This window comes from Apus apus, chromosome 11, assembly GCF_020740795.1.
Source record: "Apus apus isolate bApuApu2 chromosome 11, bApuApu2.pri.cur, whole genome shotgun sequence".
NCBI classification, from domain to species: Eukaryota; Metazoa; Chordata; class Aves; order Apodiformes; family Apodidae; genus Apus; species Apus apus.
In genome coordinates, this window is record NC_067292.1 from 13288836 (window position 1) to 13312189 (window position 23354).

At 38.5% G+C, this 23354-nt stretch overlaps 2 protein-coding genes and 1 long non-coding RNA gene across 3 annotated transcripts in view; 1 reads left to right on the top strand and 2 right to left on the bottom strand.

Moving 5' to 3' along the window:
* Positions 1-23354, bottom strand: part of ZNF423 (zinc finger protein 423) — a 920137-nt gene that overhangs the window by 252144 nt on the left and 644639 nt on the right. The gene's annotated exons all lie outside the window — the stretch shown is intronic.
* N4BP1 (NEDD4 binding protein 1) lies at positions 494-13069 on the bottom strand. Its single transcript, XM_051629056.1, has 7 exons — positions 12724-13069; positions 8202-9979; positions 6196-6326; positions 5667-5763; positions 5026-5133; positions 3389-3496; positions 494-2012 (listed from the first exon to the last, which is right to left on the bottom strand). Exons 1-7 carry the CDS (start codon positions 12997-12999, stop codon positions 1676-1678), a joined length of 2835 nt encoding a protein of 944 aa, XP_051485016.1. The 5' UTR covers positions 13000-13069; the 3' UTR covers positions 494-1675.
* Positions 13279-23354, top strand: part of LOC127389009 (uncharacterized) — a 190328-nt gene continuing 180252 nt past the window's right edge. The window contains exon 1 of the long non-coding RNA XR_007890538.1: positions 13279-13490. This is a non-coding gene — a long non-coding RNA (uncharacterized LOC127389009). The remainder of the gene's footprint in view (positions 13491-23354) is intronic.

The following is a 23354-nucleotide window of genomic DNA, read 5'->3' on the forward strand; positions in this document are numbered from 1 at the left end:
ATGCAACAAGACAGACTTTCAACATCCTTATTTCCTCAGTATATTTCAGCTGTTTTGCATTTATGCAAAAAGTGCTTTCAGAACCCAGAGAACTTCTACTGGAGAGAAAGCCAGTATTCTTATGCTTCAGTGTAAGGCTCAGTGCATCAGAATTTTAACATGGGCTCTGTAGCCCACATTTTCTAATTTTATTTTACTTATGTGAATGCTTAGCACCAAAAAAACCACAAACAGATAAAAGGAAGGTATAACAGACTGAAGTGTGTACAGAGATAGAGACACACAGTAATCTTCACTTGGCTCCTGCTCTTGAAAGTGGTCCTATTGGTCAGCTTTCATAAATGATGTTCCTTTTTTTCCACCTTAGTTTTGGGATAGACTCCAGAGGAGAATTAAATGGGTAGAGCTGGCTGTTACCAGCAGCACACTCTGTTAAGAGCTTATCACAGCATTCAGATTTAGGACAGACACAGCAAAGACAAACAGGAAACGGTGCAGATTGTAAAAATATGAACATTATTCTAGAGGAGCATTGATGATCAAAATAATTTTCAATTTAAAAACAAACGTAGCTATCACAGGTCTTTTAAAGCATTACAAATATCTGCTGTCAAGAAGAGCTGTGAATTTACACTTTCTAATGGAAAGCTGCCCTCTCCTAACTACTCCAGCACAGCATCTCAACCTGAATGAACAGGCAAATGGATTTTCTTGCTTTGCTTTCATGGTCCATGGTCACCAAGATTTTACCTGTATATACAAAGCTTCTTAGCCACTCCTATTATCAGGTTACTTAGTATCCTTAAGTCATTCATAAAATACACAATTTTATCCACAACACATTTACAATTCCTGTCACCTATTTTGCATTTAATCTTTGTGTAAGAACCAGCACTTCAGAATGTGTCAGAAGCCTTCTCGTTGATCATTAGAACAGATGCATAATGCCACCTTGTGACAGCCCTTCAACAATGCACCGAACAGCCACCGCTCCCATACACGGATCTTCAAACTGCTGTCCACTGACCTGTAGGAATGTGGCCTATTTCCAAACCCCACGATTCAGGACTAAAGAAAGCAAGTTCACATATACAGTATGTACAAGTCTTTGTACCTGAAAATATTAAAAGGGTCTGGTCTATTTCCATGCAGAATTATTTCAAAGTTCTTAAGTGAAGGAGGTACAAGTAGAGCATAGGTTTTCTAAGACATCTGTGCTCTAGATACAAACACCAATAAAGATATCTGACAGGTGCATGGCTTGGGTTATAGTATGTTATGCATGCATCTGGAAAATATATATGAAGCTGCAAGAGTCACTTTTAAACCCCTGACATGAATTTTCCTTTTTGAGGAAAGGAGTTTTTAAAAAGTGCAAACACTATTTAAACTTAACAGGTCTCTAGAACTGCTACTGCTTTAATAAGCAATTCAAGTGAAGCTGAAGATACGTTTTTTCATAGAAAATATTACTACAAATCTGTAGTAGCAAGTTTTTAATTTACCGAAAACTGGCATCTATTAGCAACAGAACATACACAAAAAATACCTTTGTTTATACAAATAAAATTAGGTTCTAAATATTCACAAAGTAACATAACAGAGCAACATTTTTCTTCACATTGATATTCAAAGTTAGTTAGATCAGTTGTGATGTAAAAATCCTGTAAAATATTCAGTCAAGCACCATGGCAGACAGTGCATTAAGATCTCTCATGAATGGATGATCAGCTAGTATTTGATTAATCTTCTGTCTTTGCTCATGATCAGGAAAAATTTTAATCAGGGCTTCTCTTAGCTCTACTGTTTCAGAGGGAGATCTCTGTGGTGGAATTGCCAGACAAGCCTGTATCTCTGCCTCCAGCGGAGGCCGTGGCGATGAATGATCACCAGGTACTCTGTTCTTAGCCTGCTGACTGCTACCAGTTGGTTTGGGGACTGGCACGAAGAGAGGCATCTCAGAAGAATATTGTCCACTGCTCTGTAAAGCCTTCTGTGCTGACCTAAAATCTCTATGGAACAAAAGAAAATTTTTTTATTAAATTAAGGTAAAGGAGACGCTGTCTCTGTACAAACACCGGAAAGAAGAATGTATGTAACTGCTGTACGTCTCTACTGCTTCAACAGTTACTGACTGGAACGGAACGGTAAGCGTTTTTTCAAAGTGAAACAGAACAGTAGGTGTAACAGCTTTCAGTTTGAGTCTGGCATGACTAACAACATGAACTAACATTATCTAGCACTAGTTCCAGTATGCTGCAAGTACTTTACTTGGTAGACTACAGCAGCAGTCAAAGCTTATTTTATGGAAATACCAACATCAGCATTATTGAGCTTGGACGCAGGTGGCTAAAACACTGTTCCAAATTACACCTTCTAAGAGTTTTATATTAGAGCTTGAATACCTTTTTAGTGTTTTCTACTAGAGTTGTAGAGCTGCACTTGCTTTTTCCATGTGTAATGTTGACCTTTATTTCAAATCAACCTGTGACCTGCTGGTAATATACACAGGTTTCACTTTCTTCAGTTGTTTCCAGTAGCTGAGATTGCTGCTTATTCTTTGTGTTAATCCTTATACATAGCTTGCCTTTTCTATTGCTAATTTTACTTCCCTCACTTGTTTTTAAAAGTTCTCTCAATACTCCTCACGACCATTAGCATTTATAATTCCTATGCTGGTAAAAGAGCAAAGAGCAGCTTATCTTCTTGTGGAAGAGAGCAAATCCATTTTCAAGTCTCAGCAGCTAAGGCAAAGCAAATTCATAATTTGAATACGTGCACATTTAAAAAGTACAGTGATCTTAAGGGAACAATATTTGTTCATTAATATTTAAGATTATGAATCTAATACAAATGCATTTAATAGCAATGCCTCTCAAGAATGGTTTTATTAACAGTACAGAACCCTGAACTGTGAAGTGAAATGCCTCTCCTGGGAGGAATATGAGAGTACAGTGTTTCTTTTGTAGCACCTCTTGTCCCACTATGAATAAGTGATCAACCAAGGTGTTTTAAATAACATCACACTAATTAAGAGGATACCAGACTACCACATACCCAGACCACTGGCAGCTTTGTGCAGTGTTAGCAGTTTGGAGCACCTTTATGTGAAAGCCACCACAACCAAATCTCAGAGGAAGTTACTGTCTTACTTGTCTTAGTTCTGAGAGAGATCTTGATTAGATACCTATGTCATCAGCGGTTTCTAAACAGACTGAAGTAATAGGAGAAACATGTTTTTGTTAAGCTACTACATCCGACAGCAATCTTGCTTAATTTTACTGTACCTTTACTACATAGATCTAGATAAACGTGCAACCAGGAGAACAGTTTATTTCACATTTGAAATTTTAACAGCCTCAAACAGAAGTGAAAACAGTGCTTATACCTAGAAGAGCCTTCATTTCGAAGGAAGTCATCTAATCTAGGTCCATTTCTTCCCAAAGGATCATCAGGAACCATAAATATGTCACCAGCAAAAGTGTACTGGAGCAACCTGCAAGAGAGTTCTTTCAATATTATTGACAATGTATTACACCCTCACTGCCCTTGACTTCTGTAGCATAGGCCTAGTTGCCTTACAGCAGACACTTCACACCGTATCAGGAGTCACTGAAGCTGAGCTTGTATCCCAGTTTCACTACAAACAGCATTCACTGTCAAAAGAATTTAATGGAAACTTATGTGAAGTTTCCATTACACTGAAGAACACTGAGTTTGGTGTTTGTTTCTTTTTTAGGTTTGTTTTGTTTTGACAAGAAGTGTTGGATGAGTGCGATTTTTACAAGAGACCAGGGTGGAATTTTCTAGGTGATTAGAGAAGACTTTCTGGTTGTTCAGACTCCCCTTCTTTGTAAGGCTCTTCAACCATGTAGTTAAAAGGCATATGTTACCAGAAAGCCACACAACTAGCAAACATAGTGTTAGCTGTTTATAGTTAAGACACAAGGAAGCTTTTTGTCTGGAATACTTTTGGGACAGGGGGGAAATCTGCATCAAAGGAAACTAGTTCAAATAAAATTTGTCTGCCAGGAGATAATTTGGTATAGTGGAATTTCCCCAGAAGTAAAACTAATAGCAGATGTTAACACAAGCTCTTAAAAAACCACAGACTCAGAATGATGTGCCAAGTATTCTTGCTAAACTTCTGTGGAACAGAACCTGACTTGGGTAGAATTCACTCAAGAAATAGTGTAAATACCTACATAATTAGCCAACATCAGTTCCATGTTCTCCCAGCAATGTTATGAGAACCAAAGAGTTTTCAATTATTTATTTCATTAGACCCATATGGACACAAGTCACTGCAGTAGATGTACCCTCAAAAGAGGTTAGGGAGACTCTGAGGGATTACGGGGAAATTCGGGAAACAGAAGACCATACCTTAATAGTAAAATGACCTGATTTAACTGGAGAGGGTAAAACCAAACCAAACCAAACAAAGGAAAAAAACCCAAACAGCTGTACAGAAGAACCTGTAATTCGTAGAGAATCAAAAAACTGAAGCAGGCATATTTGATGACTAAGTGAGCTCATCTAAACCCAAAGGACACTCAGGATTATGTTGTGTTATTTTGTTTAGCTGTACTGATTTTGCTGTACTACAGTAAAGACTGAGTGGTTCTGAAACCTTAGAAGTGACACTGTGTATCTGCATCAGCGATCATGTCTCCTTGAAGAAATGAAATGTAAAACAAGAAAGCCTATGAGAATGGACAGCAAAGCGTCAGCTCTAACAGGATGTAACACCGAGCTTCAGGAGTGATATAACTTGGCTGCTACAAGCTCTGCTTATGTGAGCAATAACAGATGTACATTACAGAATATATTAATAATAGGCACACTGGACTGCTCAACAAACAATGACAAGGCCATGAATCAAAGTGGTGAAACAAACAGTACTTTGTTGGGCCCTACGAGAATTGCATGAAAGACTAATTAAAAATAAAAACCCCAGATGAAGGCAGGGTGCCTACAACTGTAAGGACAGACATTTTTTAACTTTCATAGAAACTGAGTAATTACCTTTTTTGAATAATTTCTCTCCAGGCAAGTGATTCTGTCACAAATTCTCTGAAGTTATCATTAGTCACAATAACACCTCCAGTTTTATCAGCAAGGTGTAATAAAAATCTGTAAAATTAATTTCAAACACTGTTAAAGTAGTATGCTTTGCTGAAAATTGTCCAAAGATCTAGAAAACTCAACATGCCGCCATCCAAAAGTAACCCATTTGCATGACCACAAGCACTTTGATTACCAGGAAATTCTCTGTGAAAAAAAAACAAACCTTAAGCACTTGCACTTCAAATTTGGCAACAGCAATGTAAGAACTAGGAAACCCTCCCAACAAAAACCCCAAAGGTCACTGTTGTCCTGTTTACTGAAAGATGACCCCACATTTTGAAGCTGAATTTTGGTGTCCAAATTAACTTGGAAGTTTACTAATCTATAGACTGATATAAATATACTGCTCTTAATACACACGCATGTCTGCATGCCATGACAGCATCAAGAAAATAAACTAAAGGAACCAAGTAGTACCTGATGCATAGCTCTCTGTCTAGGTTGAAGTACTAGCTAATACTACTGTTTATGAAGTATTAATTTTTTACAAACATTATTGAGACAGTTAAAAAGACTTGAAAACTATGCATATTCCATACCTGTCATCGTGAGCAGCAATTCTTGCTCCTAAAACCATTCTCGCAGGGGTTAAAGACAATATTCCAACATCCTGGAGCTGTGTTAAGAAATCCTGCTCTGTTAAAACATGAAACAACTGTTCTTAAAAAAAAAAGCCTGCTTCTAATCTATTTATAGATTTGACAATTAGTCTGAACTGTAATTAGCAAAGAAGACAGGCTATTTTTTAACCTATTAATCTACAGAAGTGACACACGGATACTGAATTGCTACTATTGTAAAAATTGAGAGGAGGTAGAAACTAGAAATCAAAGAGCAAACGAGTACCAAACCAAAGAAAAAGGCCTTCACTTATGGCACATCTGGTAGCCCGAACAGTGTTTCAGAGGGTCTCACCCTGTACATGGAAACCCAATTAGTCATGCTGAGTAGCCAAACTGCTCATGAGTAACGTATCAAGTATTCCTTCTCTATTCTCTTGTCACAGAAGTATCCAAATGAATAGTTACAATTTAGTTTAAGAAAACATTAGGAAACCATTTCCCTCACCTGTAATGAAAGGATCACGTCTTGTTCTCCACTGTGGAACAAATACAGTAATATTTCTGTGGCCACGTTTCCAAAAGTAGTCAACAGCTATTGCAATTCCTCGACAGGAGAAGAATTTCCTAAGACCATGACTGGGGGTGGAATAAAGAGAAGGGAGATGAAATTCACTGGAGTTTTACCACCATGAATGCAAAGAAAACAGAATAAAACTTTAGAAAGTGAAGCTGGAAGTTACCCATACAGCTTCACCAAAATAAAAGGTAGATGGATGTTAGAGATGAAGAATCTTAGGAAAGTAAAGAGATCTTCAACAAAAGATATTAGAATAACTCAGTCTCCTTTCAGTTTTATGGGCACAATATTTGAGTAATTAGAAGTAGGTTTAGCTCTAAAAAGAGGCCAACAGTGATGGTGTCTGAAATCTATTGAATATAACTTAAAATGATCATAATCCAATATTGTGGTAGTTCCAAATACAGTCCTACTACAAAACAGAACACCTTTGGTTCAACTGGTTCCCAAGGATTACATCTGAGAAGTTACCTGATAATCAAAGATATCAGGCCTCCGCTCCCTTCATTTCAACAATCTGAGCTACCGTTTCCAATTAAAATAATGGAATTTCCTTGACCAAAGATTTTCACAGCACTTTATTTTAGTGGCAATCCAGTTTTCATTCAGAAAATGTTCACCTTGCATTTCACAGATTAAAGGCTACACTTAGACAAAACAAAGATATACTTAGTTAGAAAAAACACTCTAATTCGGAACTGATGGCATGAACAGGCAAAGCATTTCTTACAAAGTAGGACATATTGTCCCCATATGTTTTGGGTTACATGATAAGTGACTACAAAATACTTCTCATAACATTAAGTGATCAAGTGGTATTTGTATATTAAACCAGTCTCCTAGTTAATGTGCAATTGTATATTATAAGCCTAAAAGTAAGCCTTATTAGTTTTGATTTAATCTTACCTTTTTAACAAAGTCTCTGGAGGAAAAACCCCCACAAACCTATGCCACACTTGCATTATTAAAATTAAGTGTTCTTGGTGTTCTTTGAACAGTCAAATAAAACAAGGCAATTCTTAGGGAAGTGTTACCCTCATAAACCTTCTAGTTCATAAACTTAAAATGCAGTCAAGTGTCTCTATTCAACAAACCAGAAAAGCTGATAAATATTTTCACTGTCTTATGGCTCTCAATAATTGTCTAATCTCGTTTGCATACATTCTTTCAGGTATGAGGAGGAATAGGAGATGAGGTGTGTCCACACATACACACAGTTCCCTGTTCTGCAAGTTTCATGGAGGGGGATGCAATATTTTGTTGCAGGCCTCCATGTGCAGAAAGTAACAAGACCCAAACACTAAAGTGTAATGCTGTTTAAGGACAAACACCTTGCTACTATATCAGAACCCCCACTTTAAAATTACAAGACAACGGGAGCAAAAGTAAAAAAAAACAAAACACTTTACTCTTAAGTTTATGGCAGCTCAATTTCTTTGTTATGTGTGTGCAAAGCTAATTAAGTTTCATGCATAAAATTGCTCACTCCAGAGCAGAGCTCACACAAGTTACTTCTGATGGAAGCGTTACATAGAGCTAGAGCGCTGCTAGTTGGAAGAGTGCTCTGGTGGCACCACTTCATGGCACAAATCAGGTTTCAAATTTGACCACTGCCTAGTAGGAAATGCTGTAGAATAAATTAATTTTTCATTTTGAATCATCTTGTCAGTAAACAGAGAAAAAATACTATCTAAGTTGCTATATGTTGGAAATAGCTTCTGTCAATCTCTCTTTTCATTATCAAGCCTTACCATAACTTACCAAGGCAGCCATTACCAGTAGCTGAAAAACCTTGCTGTATACATGGACTGTGGGTCACCAGAAAGCTAGCTAGCAAAGACCTGACCAATGCCACAGCAACCTCTTAGTCCCCATTTCATTTGAAACTTCACTGAACTTGTATTCAAGACACAGCTGAAAAGAACAATACTTACGAAATTGCAACATTACTTCCATCAATAATGATATGTTTTAAATATGGTTTCCCAGGTTCATTTTTCAGCTCCAGTCGGTATGGCTTTTTCAGAGATTCCAGAAATCTTTGAACTCCAGTAACTGAAGGATCAGGATGATGTCTGTGTGGTCCCACTGTCTCTCCAGCAGGATTTGAAGTATGTATTTGTGAAGACAATACCTGGTCTGGGATAGGATTTTCAAAATCTGAGGTTTGGGAAGATCGTTGGTTGAGAGGTCTCACTTGATAAGAAGAGCTGCAGTGTCCTAATTGGTCCTTGAAAACAGGATGATTATTCTGTAGAGCTGATGGCCTTGCAGATTTTTGCTGAACTACAGTTTTAGTCTTAGGTGAGATACACTGCACATCTGAGCTCCCTCTGGCTACAAAATCAACATCTTTGAGAGCTCCAGCTTGTATGGTGCCTAAAATTACACCACCATCAGTTTCTGTATCACTTGACCTTGAACTGTGATTCCTACCAGGGCAATAAACATCTCTTTGTTTATGGCATTCAGTAGAATTTTTACTGGAAGGAGAGGCAGGTTTGCATACCAACATATGCATTTTATCTTCTGCATCAGCTTGCATGCTTGGTGCAGCTTTTTTGATATCTCTGTGATACTCATTTTTTGTCTCCTTTGAATTATGGCCAGGTTTAAGTGCATTTCTATTTCTAGAAATGCCTTTGTCTTCCAGCTTTTGTGAATTATTTGCATTACTTCCTAAAGGAGGATTGACAGTTCTGGGCTTTTGAGATGACTGTTCATGTTCTTTCTGAAATTTTACATTTTCCTTTTCAATTTCTTCTAGTAACACTAAGGGTTCCACAGATTGTCCTAGGATACCAATAACTTTTTCTACAATATTTTGGGAATAACCCATTGTTCTGAAAAAGTTCACAAGAATCTTATATTCCATTTCCTCACTGATATCATCACCTTCTTTAAGGCAATAACTGGGATCATCTGAGTCACTACAGCTATCAGAAAGCAGATCAATAACTTCATTCCTGTCTGAGGGATTATTGCGTGAAGTGGATTTCACTTCCTGGTCATTTTCCAAAGAGAATTGCTTTTTAGGGAGCCTTTCCTCATCATCAGAAGATCTTCTTTTACATGACTGCCTTTCTTTAGATGTCACTGCCTCTAACAGAGGCATATTTATGGGAACAAAACTTGTTTCAGGAGAATCAGAAAACACAGTGTCCATTTGTTTTGTAAGCTCAGTTACAGGTGTCCCAGCATTGTTTCTTGCTTCCTCACCACCTGCTCTTCCATCTCTGTCTGTAGCGATTACTTTGGAGATTTCGGTCTGTAAAAGCTCTGTTGGGATGTCAGAACCTGTAAGATCTATGATATCTCTCTCTGCTTCATAACATTCAGTTTGTGTGAGAGCTAGGAGTTCTTTTTTTAGTGAACTAGGCAAAATCAGTAAATCCATTGTGTATTTATCAGCACGTGCTTCCACAAATTGTCTGAATTGCTTTTTAATCTCCGATTCATTGTCAGTTGTAAAGCTTTCATGATTCTCAAAAAGTTTCACAAACTGCTGAACATGACTTTGAGCCATAACAACAGCTTCTGCACCTCCCTTAATACTAAGCAATCCTATTTCCAGGACTGTTATATCAGCACAGGTATCCTGAATAAGACTGTTGAGAAACAGGCTCTGTGCACCAGCAAAGATGCAGTGCATGTCCTTTGGGTAGTACTCCTTTTCTTCTAGTTCAGGTTCACAGAGTCCCTTAATATACTCCTAGAAGGGGAAAAAGATGGCAGAGTGAATACTTGTGCAAAGCTCACATAAAAAATTAGTTTTGGTTAGGTTGTAATGGACAAGTACATTAGAATAGAAAGCCAACTCAGCATAAGAAATGTGAGAAGCTAAATACTGTCACTAAACCAGATAATAGAGATAAAACACAGGTATCTGATATTTTTAAGTAGACCTCATAGAATTACCACAAGAAATCTATCTTGAGCCTTGCAAAATCTACTCTGAGATGTCCCAACTCAGCAGGAGATTCTGGGTCACAGCCTGCTGCAACCCTGGAGACCTCAAACGGCTTCCTTTAGGATTGCAAGATGATGGCCTTACTTAGCACTTTTCCATTATGACCATAATGCTTGTCAGGTAATCTTGGCACTTTTTAGAGTGTGCCACAATCCAGGCAGGAGGAGTTTCAGGAACATTTCCCAGGCGGGAGTTTTCAGGTATGGTTAAGGGAGTGCCTAATCGACCCAACTCACTGTGCCTGTACCCAGGGCATGCAGGTACCAGACTGTCTCAAACTCATTGCATTGGTAGGCAAGAAGTGCCAGACTGTCCCAGCCCACTGCACTTAAAACAAGAACACAATGTTGGCTGGTCCTGACATTGCAACACAGCCCAGGGGTGGGTCTGTACCACCACACACGCAAAAAGCTCCAACAGCAGGGCAGCTTTACACATGATACTTTGAAACTCAGTATTCTAAAAAGGCAGGTAATACTGACAAATGACTGAGAAAACTCCAGACTCCAGCTAGTTCAGTGTTCTAGAAGTTCACGTTTTTAATAGATTTGAAAAACCCCACAACTCCCATTGCTATTTCTGCCACACAGAAGTTACTATAGGCAAATTGACTACACTGTTGTTTTAAATGTGTCAATAGTTCAGAACTCTGTTAATACACTATACACGATTTTTTCTCTCAGCTAGCATTGTTTTCCCCAAAACTGTCTCTGTAATGTAGTGAAACCTCCAGTTTCTAAGCTGCAGTCGTATTTGCAGAATCCAAACTCTGCCAAATTTTATTATCTGTCTTTACTCTTGGAAATTAAACTTTTAAATGGAACTGAAAATCAATACAAGGTAACAAATAATGTAACACCACTTGTCATCATCTCCTGAGTGACATCACCACAAGAATCAAGGCAGGCTGCTTCCAGACCTTGTTAGCACAAATTGCTTCTGCAATAAAATCCACAGGATTACTTTTAATGCCTTAGTCATCATATGACTGCTTTTGCAGAACAATAGGACAATAACATAATTAGGAAAAAGGATATTAAACATTTGGGAACTTTTTTTTTTTTTTTACTAAGCAACACTGAAGAATGAACAAATTCTGATTAATTACAATACAGACAGCTATCACCAAACCTTTTAAAGGGAGACAATAATGATGTATTTGTACTTTCTATTCAATAATCCTTCCAAATGCGATGTAAAAACTGGTCTACACCTAAGGGAAGTCAATCTCCCATACCCTTTCAAGCCTTTGGAGTAGGAAACATTTTGCGCGTTATTAGAAAAAGCAGCAGTTGGAAAACTGAAATCTTATGCTGTTTTTTTCAGGCTTTAATTTTCTGGAAAGAAAAGAAAGTTGTACTGCAGCTACCAGAAGGAAAGCAGCTCTTTGTGCTACTCTGCAAGTTTCTTAAGAGTCACTGATCCCATATATACAAGCAAATTAAGTTTAGAGTCCGTTTCAAGATCAAATCATGCAAAACCCTCAACATTCATCCTATTTTCCTTATTAGTCTTCTACATGACACAGTTAAGGGATCATTTTTTGAACGTGGACTGCCAAGTCAGTGAATTAAATAACGAAATACATGCTAAGAATCCTCAGTAACAGATATATACATTTAAAAAGACACAAACACACAAATCCAGGTTTTAGTTTCGAAATCCACCCTCAGCCTAGCTAATGGTCACACCCCCCTTGTCATCACTGAATCCGAACTGCTGGAGTTGCCAAGCCCCCTGTGAGTAACTCCGTCATCGCTGCTGAGCCCCGCCCCGCCGCTTAGTTGTACAAGAGATTTAACAAAAGAATTCCGTGAGGCTACTTCACAGCGACTAACAGCCTGGATGGCCCTTCCTGTAACGTGTTTAGCGCTGGGGTAAAAACAAAGCTATCTGCTCCAGCGAGCAGACTGGCAAAGCAGTGCGGATCTGCCAGCTCTGACACGTCCCCGCTCTGCTCAGCTGTCAGCCGAGGCTTCGCTACTGAGCCAATAAATGCTGCAGAGTAAGTCTGTAAAGCAGCTGAGAAACATGGCAACACCCATCCAACTCCCAAGAATTGGACTTGGAGAAGAAAAAGGAGAGAGGCTCATTTGAATAGCGTTTAAAAACAAACCTCGGCCCGCTCTGACAGGCAGGTAGGAGCCCTCCCGCAGCCCGGGCAGGCAGCGCAGCGTGTCACGAGGCGGTGACCGCACCGCGCTCCGCAGCACCCGTGAACTTTGGACGTCCCAGCTCAACTATTTCTTTTTATCCTCTACGCTTATGTCAACACGGCCGCAGACACCCTGGCACCTGGAACACACCTATTTGCCGAGGCAGGACCGTTTCTGTTTCCCCGTCAAGCGCTGCGTTCCCCCCCCCCGCACTTCCTGCCACCCGCAGGCAGCGGCCCCGGGTCCCCCGACCCCCGGGCCCTTCCCGTCCGCCCCGAGGCCCCAGCTGCAGGGCCAGGGCCGCTGCCGCCCCGCCTGCAGCCCCCCTACCTTGGCGTTGCGAACGGCCTTCCCGGCGCCCGCCAGCTGCACCCAGATCCTGGCGGCGGCGGGGGGCGGCCCCGGGATGTTGGGCCGCCAGTCCCCCTGCGCCCCCAGCACCGCCAGCCGCACCTCGAACAAGCCCTCGATGCGAGCCCAGCTCCCCTCCAGGAGGCGGCTCTTCTCCGCCGGGACGGTGAACTCGTCCAGTCCCAGCCCCAGCCCCAGCCCCGGCCCCGGCCCCGGCCCCGGCTGGGCGCCGCGGGCTGCCGAGCGAGCCGCCATCAGCGCCCCGCGCCCCGGCCGCCCATGGCGCTGCGCCCCGGGCCGCCCGCGCGGGGAATCCCCGGGCTCCCTCCGCACCGCCCGCGCGCGTCATCGCCTCGCGACGGCGCCACCGCCGGCGCCGCGGCCGCCATCTTTGGGCAGGGCGGGCTGGCGCCCCGCCCGCCGCCCGGGCCGGTTCCGCCTCCCACGGGGCGGGCGGCGGAGCTGGGAGCGGGGCCGGCGGCTCCAGCGGCTCCAGCGGCTCCGAGCCCGCCTCTCTCCCTGGGCGGCGGCCCCCGCTGCAGTCCGGGGGTGCTCCCCGCACCGCCCGGGGCCCACGCGCGATCCTCACCCGAGGGACTCTCCTCGCCTGGAGAGGGGGATGGCCCACCCGCCTGGGGATGAAACCCCCCTCCTTCGCGGTTTCACCTCCAGAAGTTTGTTTTAAAGATACTGTTGGCACAGCCGTGTTCTGGTGTCACCGTGGTGGATTTCATTTGAAAAGAAATGTAAGTGTTATCGTTGGTGGTGGCAGGTGAGAGAGGCGGAGGCCCCGTCCCCAAATCCTGAGCTTGCAAAACACAGAGGACACGTTTTTACTTAACAAAAAAAGTTTCAAAATAAGACGTGCGGGGTAAGATTAGTTCTTAAAAGGCAGCTCTGAGACTTCACTAGACTTCTGAATGCCTGGAGTTGACATTACTGATCAACTTGTACAAAGGAGTAAACATCTTAAGTTCTTTCATCTTTCCATCCTAGACTCGGGTAAAAAGTTCCCCCTGGACTATTTGATTCCCACTTGTTTTGTCCATCTCTTTAGTATCACTGGTAAGTTAGTTTTTAGCATTAAGTCCATTCAGTACAGGCTCCTAAGGAAGCATGGATATTTTATGTTTGTGTACCTAAAGGCATATGTTTTGATTTAATCTACTTAAATGTTATAAAGCGAAATTATTAATATAAAAATATAAAATATTATTTTCATATAGGCACTTGTGTCTCCGCCTAGAAACTTTTTAACCAAGTTTGCAGCTCTTGGATCATAGGAAAGCCATGCCTGAATGCTTCCACCCAGGTACAGGAGCAGCTATCTGCGTTTTCCTATCTGAATTAGAAGTGTTATATCTTCGAGTCCAGTGTAATTTTTGGCTGTGGCATGGCGAAATGAGAAGATTTACATACTGTACACACACTATATTTACACACATGCACACATTCTAAACAGGATAGGATTTGGATGGTGAGTGTGATATTAGAGAAAGGTGCTGTACTTCCCTGAAGATAAAGTTTTTCTGGTTTTGTTGTTTCGACGTTTGCGTTTTGCCTTCCTATAAAATTATTCTTCGACATTCCCACGTAAAAATGTCATCTGACGTGTAGCTGGTCAGTTTCTTGAGGTGATTGTCGCCATCAACTGTTAAAACGCAGTCACTGCAGCCATTGTTGCCTTGTAGTCGTTCTTAATTACAAAAGAAACTGTAAGCAAGGAACTTTATAGACAAAATGAAATTGCGAGCTTTTGGGATACAAAATATCGTTAAAAAGCTGAAAGAACACGCTTTTATTTCTATCTACAGCCTTCTGGAGTATCTCAGGATAACTGAAAGGTTACTTGTGTCTAAATAAAGTGGATAATGCTTGGTGCTGTGTATATTTTTTGTGGTCTGTTTTGCAGTACTGTATGTTATAAAACTTGGTCTCAGTGCTGAGCTTATTGTAATCTGTGCAGATCTATACGTATTGTCTATAAATCTGTATTCAACAGTAATTTACAGCATTTTCATGGTCTGAAACTTCTTTCAAGGAGGTCATTGTGAGCGTGATGGTTCTGGGAGACTGTGACAGTCTGCTAAGGTCGGGTAGTAAAAGACATTGTAACCTTCAAGACAAACTAAAGCCCCTTTGAAGTGGAAAAGACCAGTGCGATTGAAAAGGTTGACTTATGTTTACAAACATGGGTTAATTATTAAAACAAATTGTAACTTTATCCCTGAGTTTTTGTCACAAAGAAAAAATATTTAGACTAGACTAGGCAAAAATATTTAGACCAGAGAAAAATATTTAGACTAGTTTTTTGTTGTTGTTTTTTTAGAGGCCATTTGAATCTGTAGCCCACACTTAATCTTCCCCTTGCTTCTGAGATGTTGCAAGCCTCTTATCAGAAACACATACTCAGGTGTACAAAACCCAGCTGTCAGATCTGCCTTGGTTAAAATGAGCTATGCAGTCTATGATGCTGCACTTTACAGATGGTGCTTTGATCCTCATTATTAGCATCATGGTTTTCAGTGGGGTCATTCACATGCATAAATATAAATTTATGTTCAATTGTTTGCAGGATGGGGGCCTAAAATACTTGGGTATAGAAAGTATCCTGCATGGATTTGAATAGCAGAATCTTTATTTCTAGTCATAACACAAATAGTAGTGTATTTTTCTAAAAGTAATACCTCAAACAAGTTTTATATATTTCAGAAATGAAAAGGAGCCTTAGCTACAGCTCTCAAATCTTTGTGTGTTATATAATCCTAAAATTTAACACTGCCTCTGATTGTGTCAATCTGTCACTAAGAGATTTTGGTATATGCTTTAATTAAAGCTTTTTTGTTTACAGACCTACAAAGTGAAAAGCTAAAAATTGTTTGAAAGAAAATGTCTTCACAATCACAATGGTTTATCAAGACAAACTTCTTGTTCAAGTCTGCAGTTATGCAGTGACAGACGTTTCTGGTTGCTTGAGGGACCAAATGGGCTTTGTCTTTCCATTTTGGGAGACCTTATTGCAATGCTGATGTATTCATGAACTTGTAGATCAATGCTTTGGTTTTCTGTCTTTAGTATCAAGAGGCAAACTTTTTGAAAAGATTCCAAGGTGTAGATTCTGTAATTAGTACTTTCTATTAATGAAACTTTTTCTCTCCCTTAGAATTACTTTATTCCAAATTCCTTTCAGAAGAATGTGTTGTAAATAATTGCATCATTATAAAAGGAAGTAAAGACAAAAGCATGGCAATTACATGTGCATCAGTTGCTGGGAATGAGTAATATTTTTCTTTTTATGTAATGGAGTCTGCATTGTTTTTTGAGGGTTTTTCAGTGTGTTTGCTCAAGTTTCTTAATTAGTTACCAAAAGCTGCAGGTGTATTGGCAAAGACTGTTATTTAGCCTGGGAAGTGTTCCAGAAGACAGTTTTGTGGGGTTTTTTGTGTTTTGGTTTTTTTATTTTAATGTAAATATTTAGCTGTATTCCTACCAGTGACTTCAAAGGTTCCACAGTATGTGGCTGCTGTGTGTTTAAACATTGTAGCTTCACTTGAATGACTAACAAACCAAATGAGTATAATCTTCATTGTGATACAGCACTGAACACTACCAAATTTCTTGCAGAAATGCCAAGTGGTGTCACCATTGTGCAAGTGTCCCTGAGGAATACATAGCCCAGCTTCAGCTGAAATGCTGCAAAAAGTGTGCCATGCTCAATTGCCACTACGCCAATTATTTATCGTTCATCAAAATTTCTGCAACTGCAGGAATTAAAGCAATAGTCTTGCTGATCTTGTAATTATGGATTTTATGAAGCTCTTTCAAGTAATTTTTAATAGTTTGTCAAAAGGTAGACTCAGGCTCTTAAGCACCATTAAGGTTTTATGACTTTCATAAACTTTCATAAATATTTTTCTCCTAGTCTGACTACAGGACTTTAAATCCTTTTTGTTAAGCAGTAACTTTAGTTACTGGGCACCGTTTGTGTACGTACTGTACCTGTTTGGTAGTTGGCTGCTGGTGGAACAGGACTTTACAGCTGATTCCTGTTTGGTTTGGGAGGTTTAATGCAGTGTAGAGGAGTTGGTGGAAAGCAGCACCAACAGTTGAAAAGTATCAGGGGTGCAATAAGCTTGAAGGATGTGCTTACAATGGCTTTTAAATACTTTGAAGAGATGCAGGATGTGGTAAATCTAACAGTGGGTGACTTGCTTTTTGTTTTGCTACTTATGTTTCTGCAAAACAGGATAAGAGGTGTAAAAACTTTCGTGTATGAATGATATCAATTTGCAAATAACTTACACAAAGTCTAACAGTTATAAGGTTAAGACCAATAGAAATGAATAGTATTAATCTTTAAGTATGGTCCTGTTCACTTCAGTGAGACTGCTCCGACTAGGCATTTTTATCCAAGTGAGTGAAGAGCAGCGAAATGGGGTAGTATTTTGGGGACATATATAATTTATATGGACAATCAGATGTACAGGAACAGATAAACTTGTAATAGTCCTAGCTAAATTGAATACTAGAAGACAAGTAGTAACAATGAATGAGGGAGAAAATTTGTTTTCATGAATTGTCATCAAAGGCTTTTAGATCATACATTAACAATGCAGGTGTAAAAAGAAATACATATCTGGCAGTGCAGTATTGTCTTCCAGTAAATAAGTTATTCCCAGTGGCTGGAATTTTGCATGGATGCTGATTTATTTTGGTAAGGTTTTCCAGAATCTGGTCCTCAATTCTGATTTTATTTTAATGTCTAAAAAGAATTGAAATGTTCAGCTTAGATTTTTCTTGTACAGAACAATATTTTTGTCTTCAATTAAAGAGGAGTATTTTTTTCCCTCTGAATATGCCACACTTTTTCTGGGCAGTAGGCAGGGCCAGTCTTTCAGTACACTTCACTCCATGCAAAGACTTCTGCTTGGTCTAAGTGTGTGAAAATGTTTCTGATGTATATACATTGTAACTGATCCTTTCTGGAGAGATCTATGGGAAAACTGCAGTCAAAAATCAGGCTCACAGACTTTCTGTAAGAATAGGGCCTAATACAGTCATACTAAAATCAGTGGGATTAATCATCAGCTGTTATAAATGAGAATATTTGCACCAATTTAAATTAAATTTTAGTTACAACTGGGCACGCTGGCCTTGTGTAAAAGTGGCAGAAAAAGCATATTAAACTGAGTTTCTTTACATAATGGGCAATGAAGCATTTACATTTGATTCCAGTGTATTTTACTGCATGGCTCAGAGCAAAGGCAGGTCAATTAAATATCAGCAGAGGGTTTTTTTCTAGACAGAGACCCCTGGAAATTGCTTTAACCCTTTAACATTTAGAAAGCATATTTAGGGAAATGGGATGCCTCCTTTTATATGCTTGCTTTCACAGTGGTAGAAAAATAGTGAAACATTTTCAGGAAGATACCATCCCATTTCAGCCTATTCCACTTGGAATAAATCAGCTCTAAGTTTATTTTATGATGAAGACTCCTACATCAAAATCTAGGAAAAATAAACAGGAGGTAATTTGCTTTCTATGCCAGATGACATTTTTGGAACTTTGGTCAGTTATGTTATCCACTTGTTCATACTGATGTCTTTTCAGTCTCTAGACTATTAAATCCTAAACCAGCACACTTTTATCATACATGTAGAAATACATGTAAGTCAGGACTATTTTCAATTGCATTTGAGCACAGTTAAATGCAATCTTGGCATGGAAAGAAAATGTAATTATTAGAATTCCTTGCCTGATCAATGTCTACTCATGAGAGGTTTAATTAATCTCCTGTGTCTTGAAACATTTTATATTGATTTAAATCTGTATATACTTTTAGGTTAACCCATAGCAATTTATATTAGGTGAGGATTGGAAGAGCATAGTTATATTTCATTCTCTTAAACTTGTATTATTCAGCTAGCACTGGACAGGCCAAACTTTATGCCAGAAACTATCAACAGAAAAAAATAATAAAAATTAAGCTGGGTCAGAATCTGATTTCTGAGCTTATTTAGAAAATATGCTCTTGAAGAGACATGATATGTATGTATATGGCATACAGTCTTTGAAGTCTGAGTAGAATTTAAATTTTGCTAAACCTCATCACTGAGCCAGTCTTGGATCCTGTTGATGTTAAAAGGGTAAATAGTGGATTTTTTTTTTTCGCTATTGCTGATGGGTTGTAAAATTGCAATAAATTGAGCAGAAATTGTTCTATCCAAATGTTTTCCAAAATACAGGTGCTGCAATTTCAATTTCTTCTGCTCTGAAAATGAATAAGAAAGTTTATGGTTTCTCACACTGATCCTTTTGTGTCAGTCCTTCATTGTGCTTATGACCAGCATAAGCCCATAGTAGCATTGCCTAAACAGCATCAGAACACATGACAAGGTTTGTGACAAAATAAGACTTTGTAATGAAAATGCCTATTTGTGTCAGCTCATTAACTTTGCTTACTGATTTGATTTTGTTTATTTTTTGTGCCATAAACACTTGTGAACTGTAGCCATCTCAAGTAAGCCTTGAACAAAGATAGGTGACAGAAATGCTAAGATTTGTTATTTTCAACAATTGTCTCACTGGTGCTGAAGATCAGATCATCAAAGGCAATGATGTACCCAAAAGATATTTTTGTAACTAGTTTACTTTGAAATAAACAAGTTCAGTCAGTCAAACAGCTTTCACTTACATGGGTGGAAATCAGGTGTTAACAGTATTGGGTATCATTTGCTATATTGTAGCTTAAACACAAAACAAATAAAAGAGACTTTGGTAATGACTCTTCAATATTTGAGCTCTCTCTTTCTCTGAAAAGTATTTCCATCAATAACCCTGTGGCTTTACCTGCCCGTCAAGAAATTCATTACAACAGTAGCTGTGATACCAGAACTAAACGACAGAGTTGGGAATTGAACTATGGTCTTCCACAGCTCCAAAGCAGTATATGATCTCTGTGGGCTGTTAATGAATTGTGGTGATTTGCTAGCTGACAGCAAAATCAATCCTAGCAACTTTATTATCTGAAAAATATAATTACTATATAAAAGTTAATATCTGAAATTTGATGTAATCAGAAATACATTTAAAAATAAAATTGAATCAAATCTTAGTGTTTCCTTTACCCAAATACATAACTTCTGAGAAACTTAAATTTTTACTGTAGCTGTTTATGTTCGTGAGAGTTTCCTCTTACAAGCCAAGGCCCTTCATGTATTTTAATTAAAAGCCATAGACGAAATACATTCTGCTTGGCATATGTAATGCTAATGAGCACTGGTTATTTTGAAAATACATGTTCATTGGTTTTACACGATAATTTCCCTTTGAACCAAAAAACCTTGTTTATACGGAAACATTTGCTGGAAGCAGTAGGTGGCATCATTTCACTTTTGTAGTTCTTCAGAGACGTTTTCCCAGTGCATTATGTGTGCAAACTGAATTTTCTTTTTTTGTTTATGGCATTAATCCTGGGGTTAAGGTTGGCCCGTGGTGAGCAATAATAAGTTTAACCTTTGACTTCATACAGTAAGATGTAATTTATCATTTCTAGACTCTTTTGTAAGTGCCATTACCCTCACTTCTGCTTAAGATAAATTGAGAGAAGTGAGCACTTGCTATCAGTGATCTTTACATGCAAAACATAAATCTAATTTACTTATTGTCTGAGCTTAGTTCTTTATCCTCTGGTTATGTCTTTTAAACAGTGCAAACATTTTTTGTTTGTTTGATGTCTCACTAATTTTTTCATATTTCATGGAATGTTCAGTCCTTCACATAGATTTTGAACCACTAAATATAAATCCTGGAATGTCTAAAGGCATAGCAACTTTACGAAATGTGGAAACAAAGCCATCAAGGTACTCATATTCAGAGTATTTACTTGCTAAGTTATTTTAATCAGGAAAGCATTTTAAAATTAATTTTTAAATACAATATAAAGGTGATTAAGCAACTAGAGCATGTAAATAAATGGTTTTGTAGCCATTGCCATTAACTCATAAGGTAGATGTATCTGTTATTTATAAAATGTTCTTATTTTTAATTTTAAGTAGACTGTTTTAACTTTTTTACTTTAAAGCATCATTTTTAAAATTTGCATTAAATATTTATATTGCTTTTTGGTTTGTAATTGAAGAACAAATTTATAGCAAGTTTATTACTCTTCATGCTCTTCAATTAAGAAAAAAATATACTTCATAATTGTGAATACTGAGTAGCTAATCTTTTCCTCGATGGTGAGGAAGTGCTGATTCATCAGATATATTTGGGTGGGGTGTGGGCTGTGAGAGGTATGTGCTGATTTCTTAAAGGACATTTTGGTTTCAGGGTAGGATTATTCAGGTAGAATGACTCAGGTATGACCAGAACATTGAATCTCTCCTTTTCATATCTCATGCCTTATTATATTTTGATATTGGGACCTGTTTCTGTCATAGCAATGATTACATAAAAATATTTGTCAGTATTTATGAAGTATGAGCAAGTTAAAAGGCAGAAGAACTTGAAGAGAAATAAAATGTAATGCTATTTGAGAAAAGTACTAATATTTGGTAAGATTCTAAAATAAATTTTTCAGCCTGGATTTAATATTTTGGGAGAAAAATTGTTAAGTCCTGCAGCTGTAGGAACTCAAACCATATATAAACCCTTCATATTAAAGCTTATATAGAAAATATATGTGTAATTACATCATTTGCATGGCAGGATCACCCATGATCACTGTATTTGGCCTTCATAACACTAAGGGCTACTCAATGGTAGTTTCAATCCTGCTGCTAAATTTAAAGAAACTGCTTATCAACTAAAGAGGCTGCCAGTGTCTTCGTTACGTGCTGGTATTTGAATCTTCACTAATTCATATACCAGAAGTTGTCTTTGGCTGAGCTTGCTCACAACAAGAAAGGAGTTGGTGGAGCAGCTTTTGCTGGCCAATTGTGGGTAAGAGGTATGTGGAAAATTATGAATCCAACAGTACCAGCTCTCTGTCATGACACACAACAGACAATGATGGATTGTCATAGTAGTTAGGTTTCTCACAATATTAGAAGGATGATTTTGAAAATATTCCTGCAGCCTGTGTTGCATAGGTATACTTTGTAATTTCCCTTTAGTTTCAATTATTTTAGATAATGAAGATACAACATTAAGACTTGAAGGTATCAGCATTAATGCTACTTTCATGCACTACTGCAATGTTGAGTAGAATGTACTTAAATATGAGTCAAGAACGAAGAAATTATTCTGGTGATACTCATGGAAAAAGGAAAGAAAAGAGGAAGTATTCTTTTTTTCTAATGTCACATGTGTGACATTATTTGTATTTGAGAACAGATGAGCTGTGTGAAAAATGAAGGCTGTGCTGATTGTTGCTGAACCAAGAAAATATATCTAAGCTATTATTCATGCTATAATACCCCATAAGAAATTACCTGTTTGCAATAGACACCGAATTCTAAGAATGGTAATCCTCCTCAGAGTGTTGGAGCTGTAAGGAATGGTAACTTCCACTTGAGCCGATCAAAAAATTTTCAGCTCAAGATAATAAACTGTTACTTTGCGTATTGATCAGTTGTTAGAATATCTATGAAAGCTTGACATTTGAATATAGAAGTGGTTTTGGATGCCATGAGTGTGTGTATTTGACTCATGAAAATACAATAAAGGGATGATCTGGTTTTGTGCAGCAGCTGTCTTCCCCAGAGTTCTGGATATGAGTTAATGTTATCAGAACCAATGTATTTGAAAATCCCAATCCAGAAATTGAAAATCTATAATAAGGGACAGAAAATGCAAGGGTACTACATGGCATTCAGAAGCATAAGTCTGCTATATATTGTGAAATGTCGTGGTTCCTGCTTTGCAACCATCCTCAGGATAAGTCAGGAGGCTTTTTTGTCTGTCATATTTGCAGGTATTAACATTTAATGTACAGTTATGATAAAACAATATAGGACAAAACCGTAGGACTCTTCTCAAGGCAGATAATATTTCTTCTGAGACGTCTTGGATGCCCCGTTCTACTAAATAAGTACTGCCTCTACTACAAGGATCAGGAGAAACATGGGAATGCCATGTACTTCATCTGCTTGAAAGCTCTGAAGCCTCTTTATTAATTCAAATATTTTTTTATTTGATCAAATAAAAAAAGTTGGGAGAGCAATGAGAAAACTATCTGCATGACATGTGATGTCTGTTGCGCATAAGACATATGTATGTGCAATACATACATGCATAATATACAATTTAAATATATAAATATAAGCCACAAAGTAACAAACTATTAATAGCCATTTAAAGGCTAAGGTCAAGTGAAATGTAGCTCTGAGCCTTCATATGTGAATATGCAACCTAATTTTTCTCATCTGGTCCTTTGTGCCCTTTTGATATGGAAGCTGTAATCACAGAATACTTAGAAATAAGTTTGCCACCTACAGTGGGGGAAAAACAAAGCTTCCTTACTTGTCAGAAGCAGCAGACATGAAGGTATTTAATGAAACTTCATTTTACTAAGTTGAAATGTCATCTTTCTGCTGGGTGGATAGTTATTCTGGCAGCTTTGCAGGGCTTGTATCAAGTGATGTAATAGTTTTTGGTGATTATTATT

Coding starts and splice junctions, on each gene's coding strand:
- N4BP1 (XM_051629056.1), bottom strand. CDS start 12,999: ATGGCGGCTCGCTCGGCAGCCCGCGGCGCCCAGCCGGGGCCGGGGCCG. Junction 6,327..8,201: donor GGAAGTAATGTTGCAATTTC/GTAAGTATTGTT, acceptor TTCCACCCCCAG/TCATGGTCTTAGGAAATTCT. Junction 5,764..6,195: donor ACGTGATCCTTTCATTACAG/GTGAGGGAAATG, acceptor ATGTTTTAACAG/AGCAGGATTTCTTAACACAG.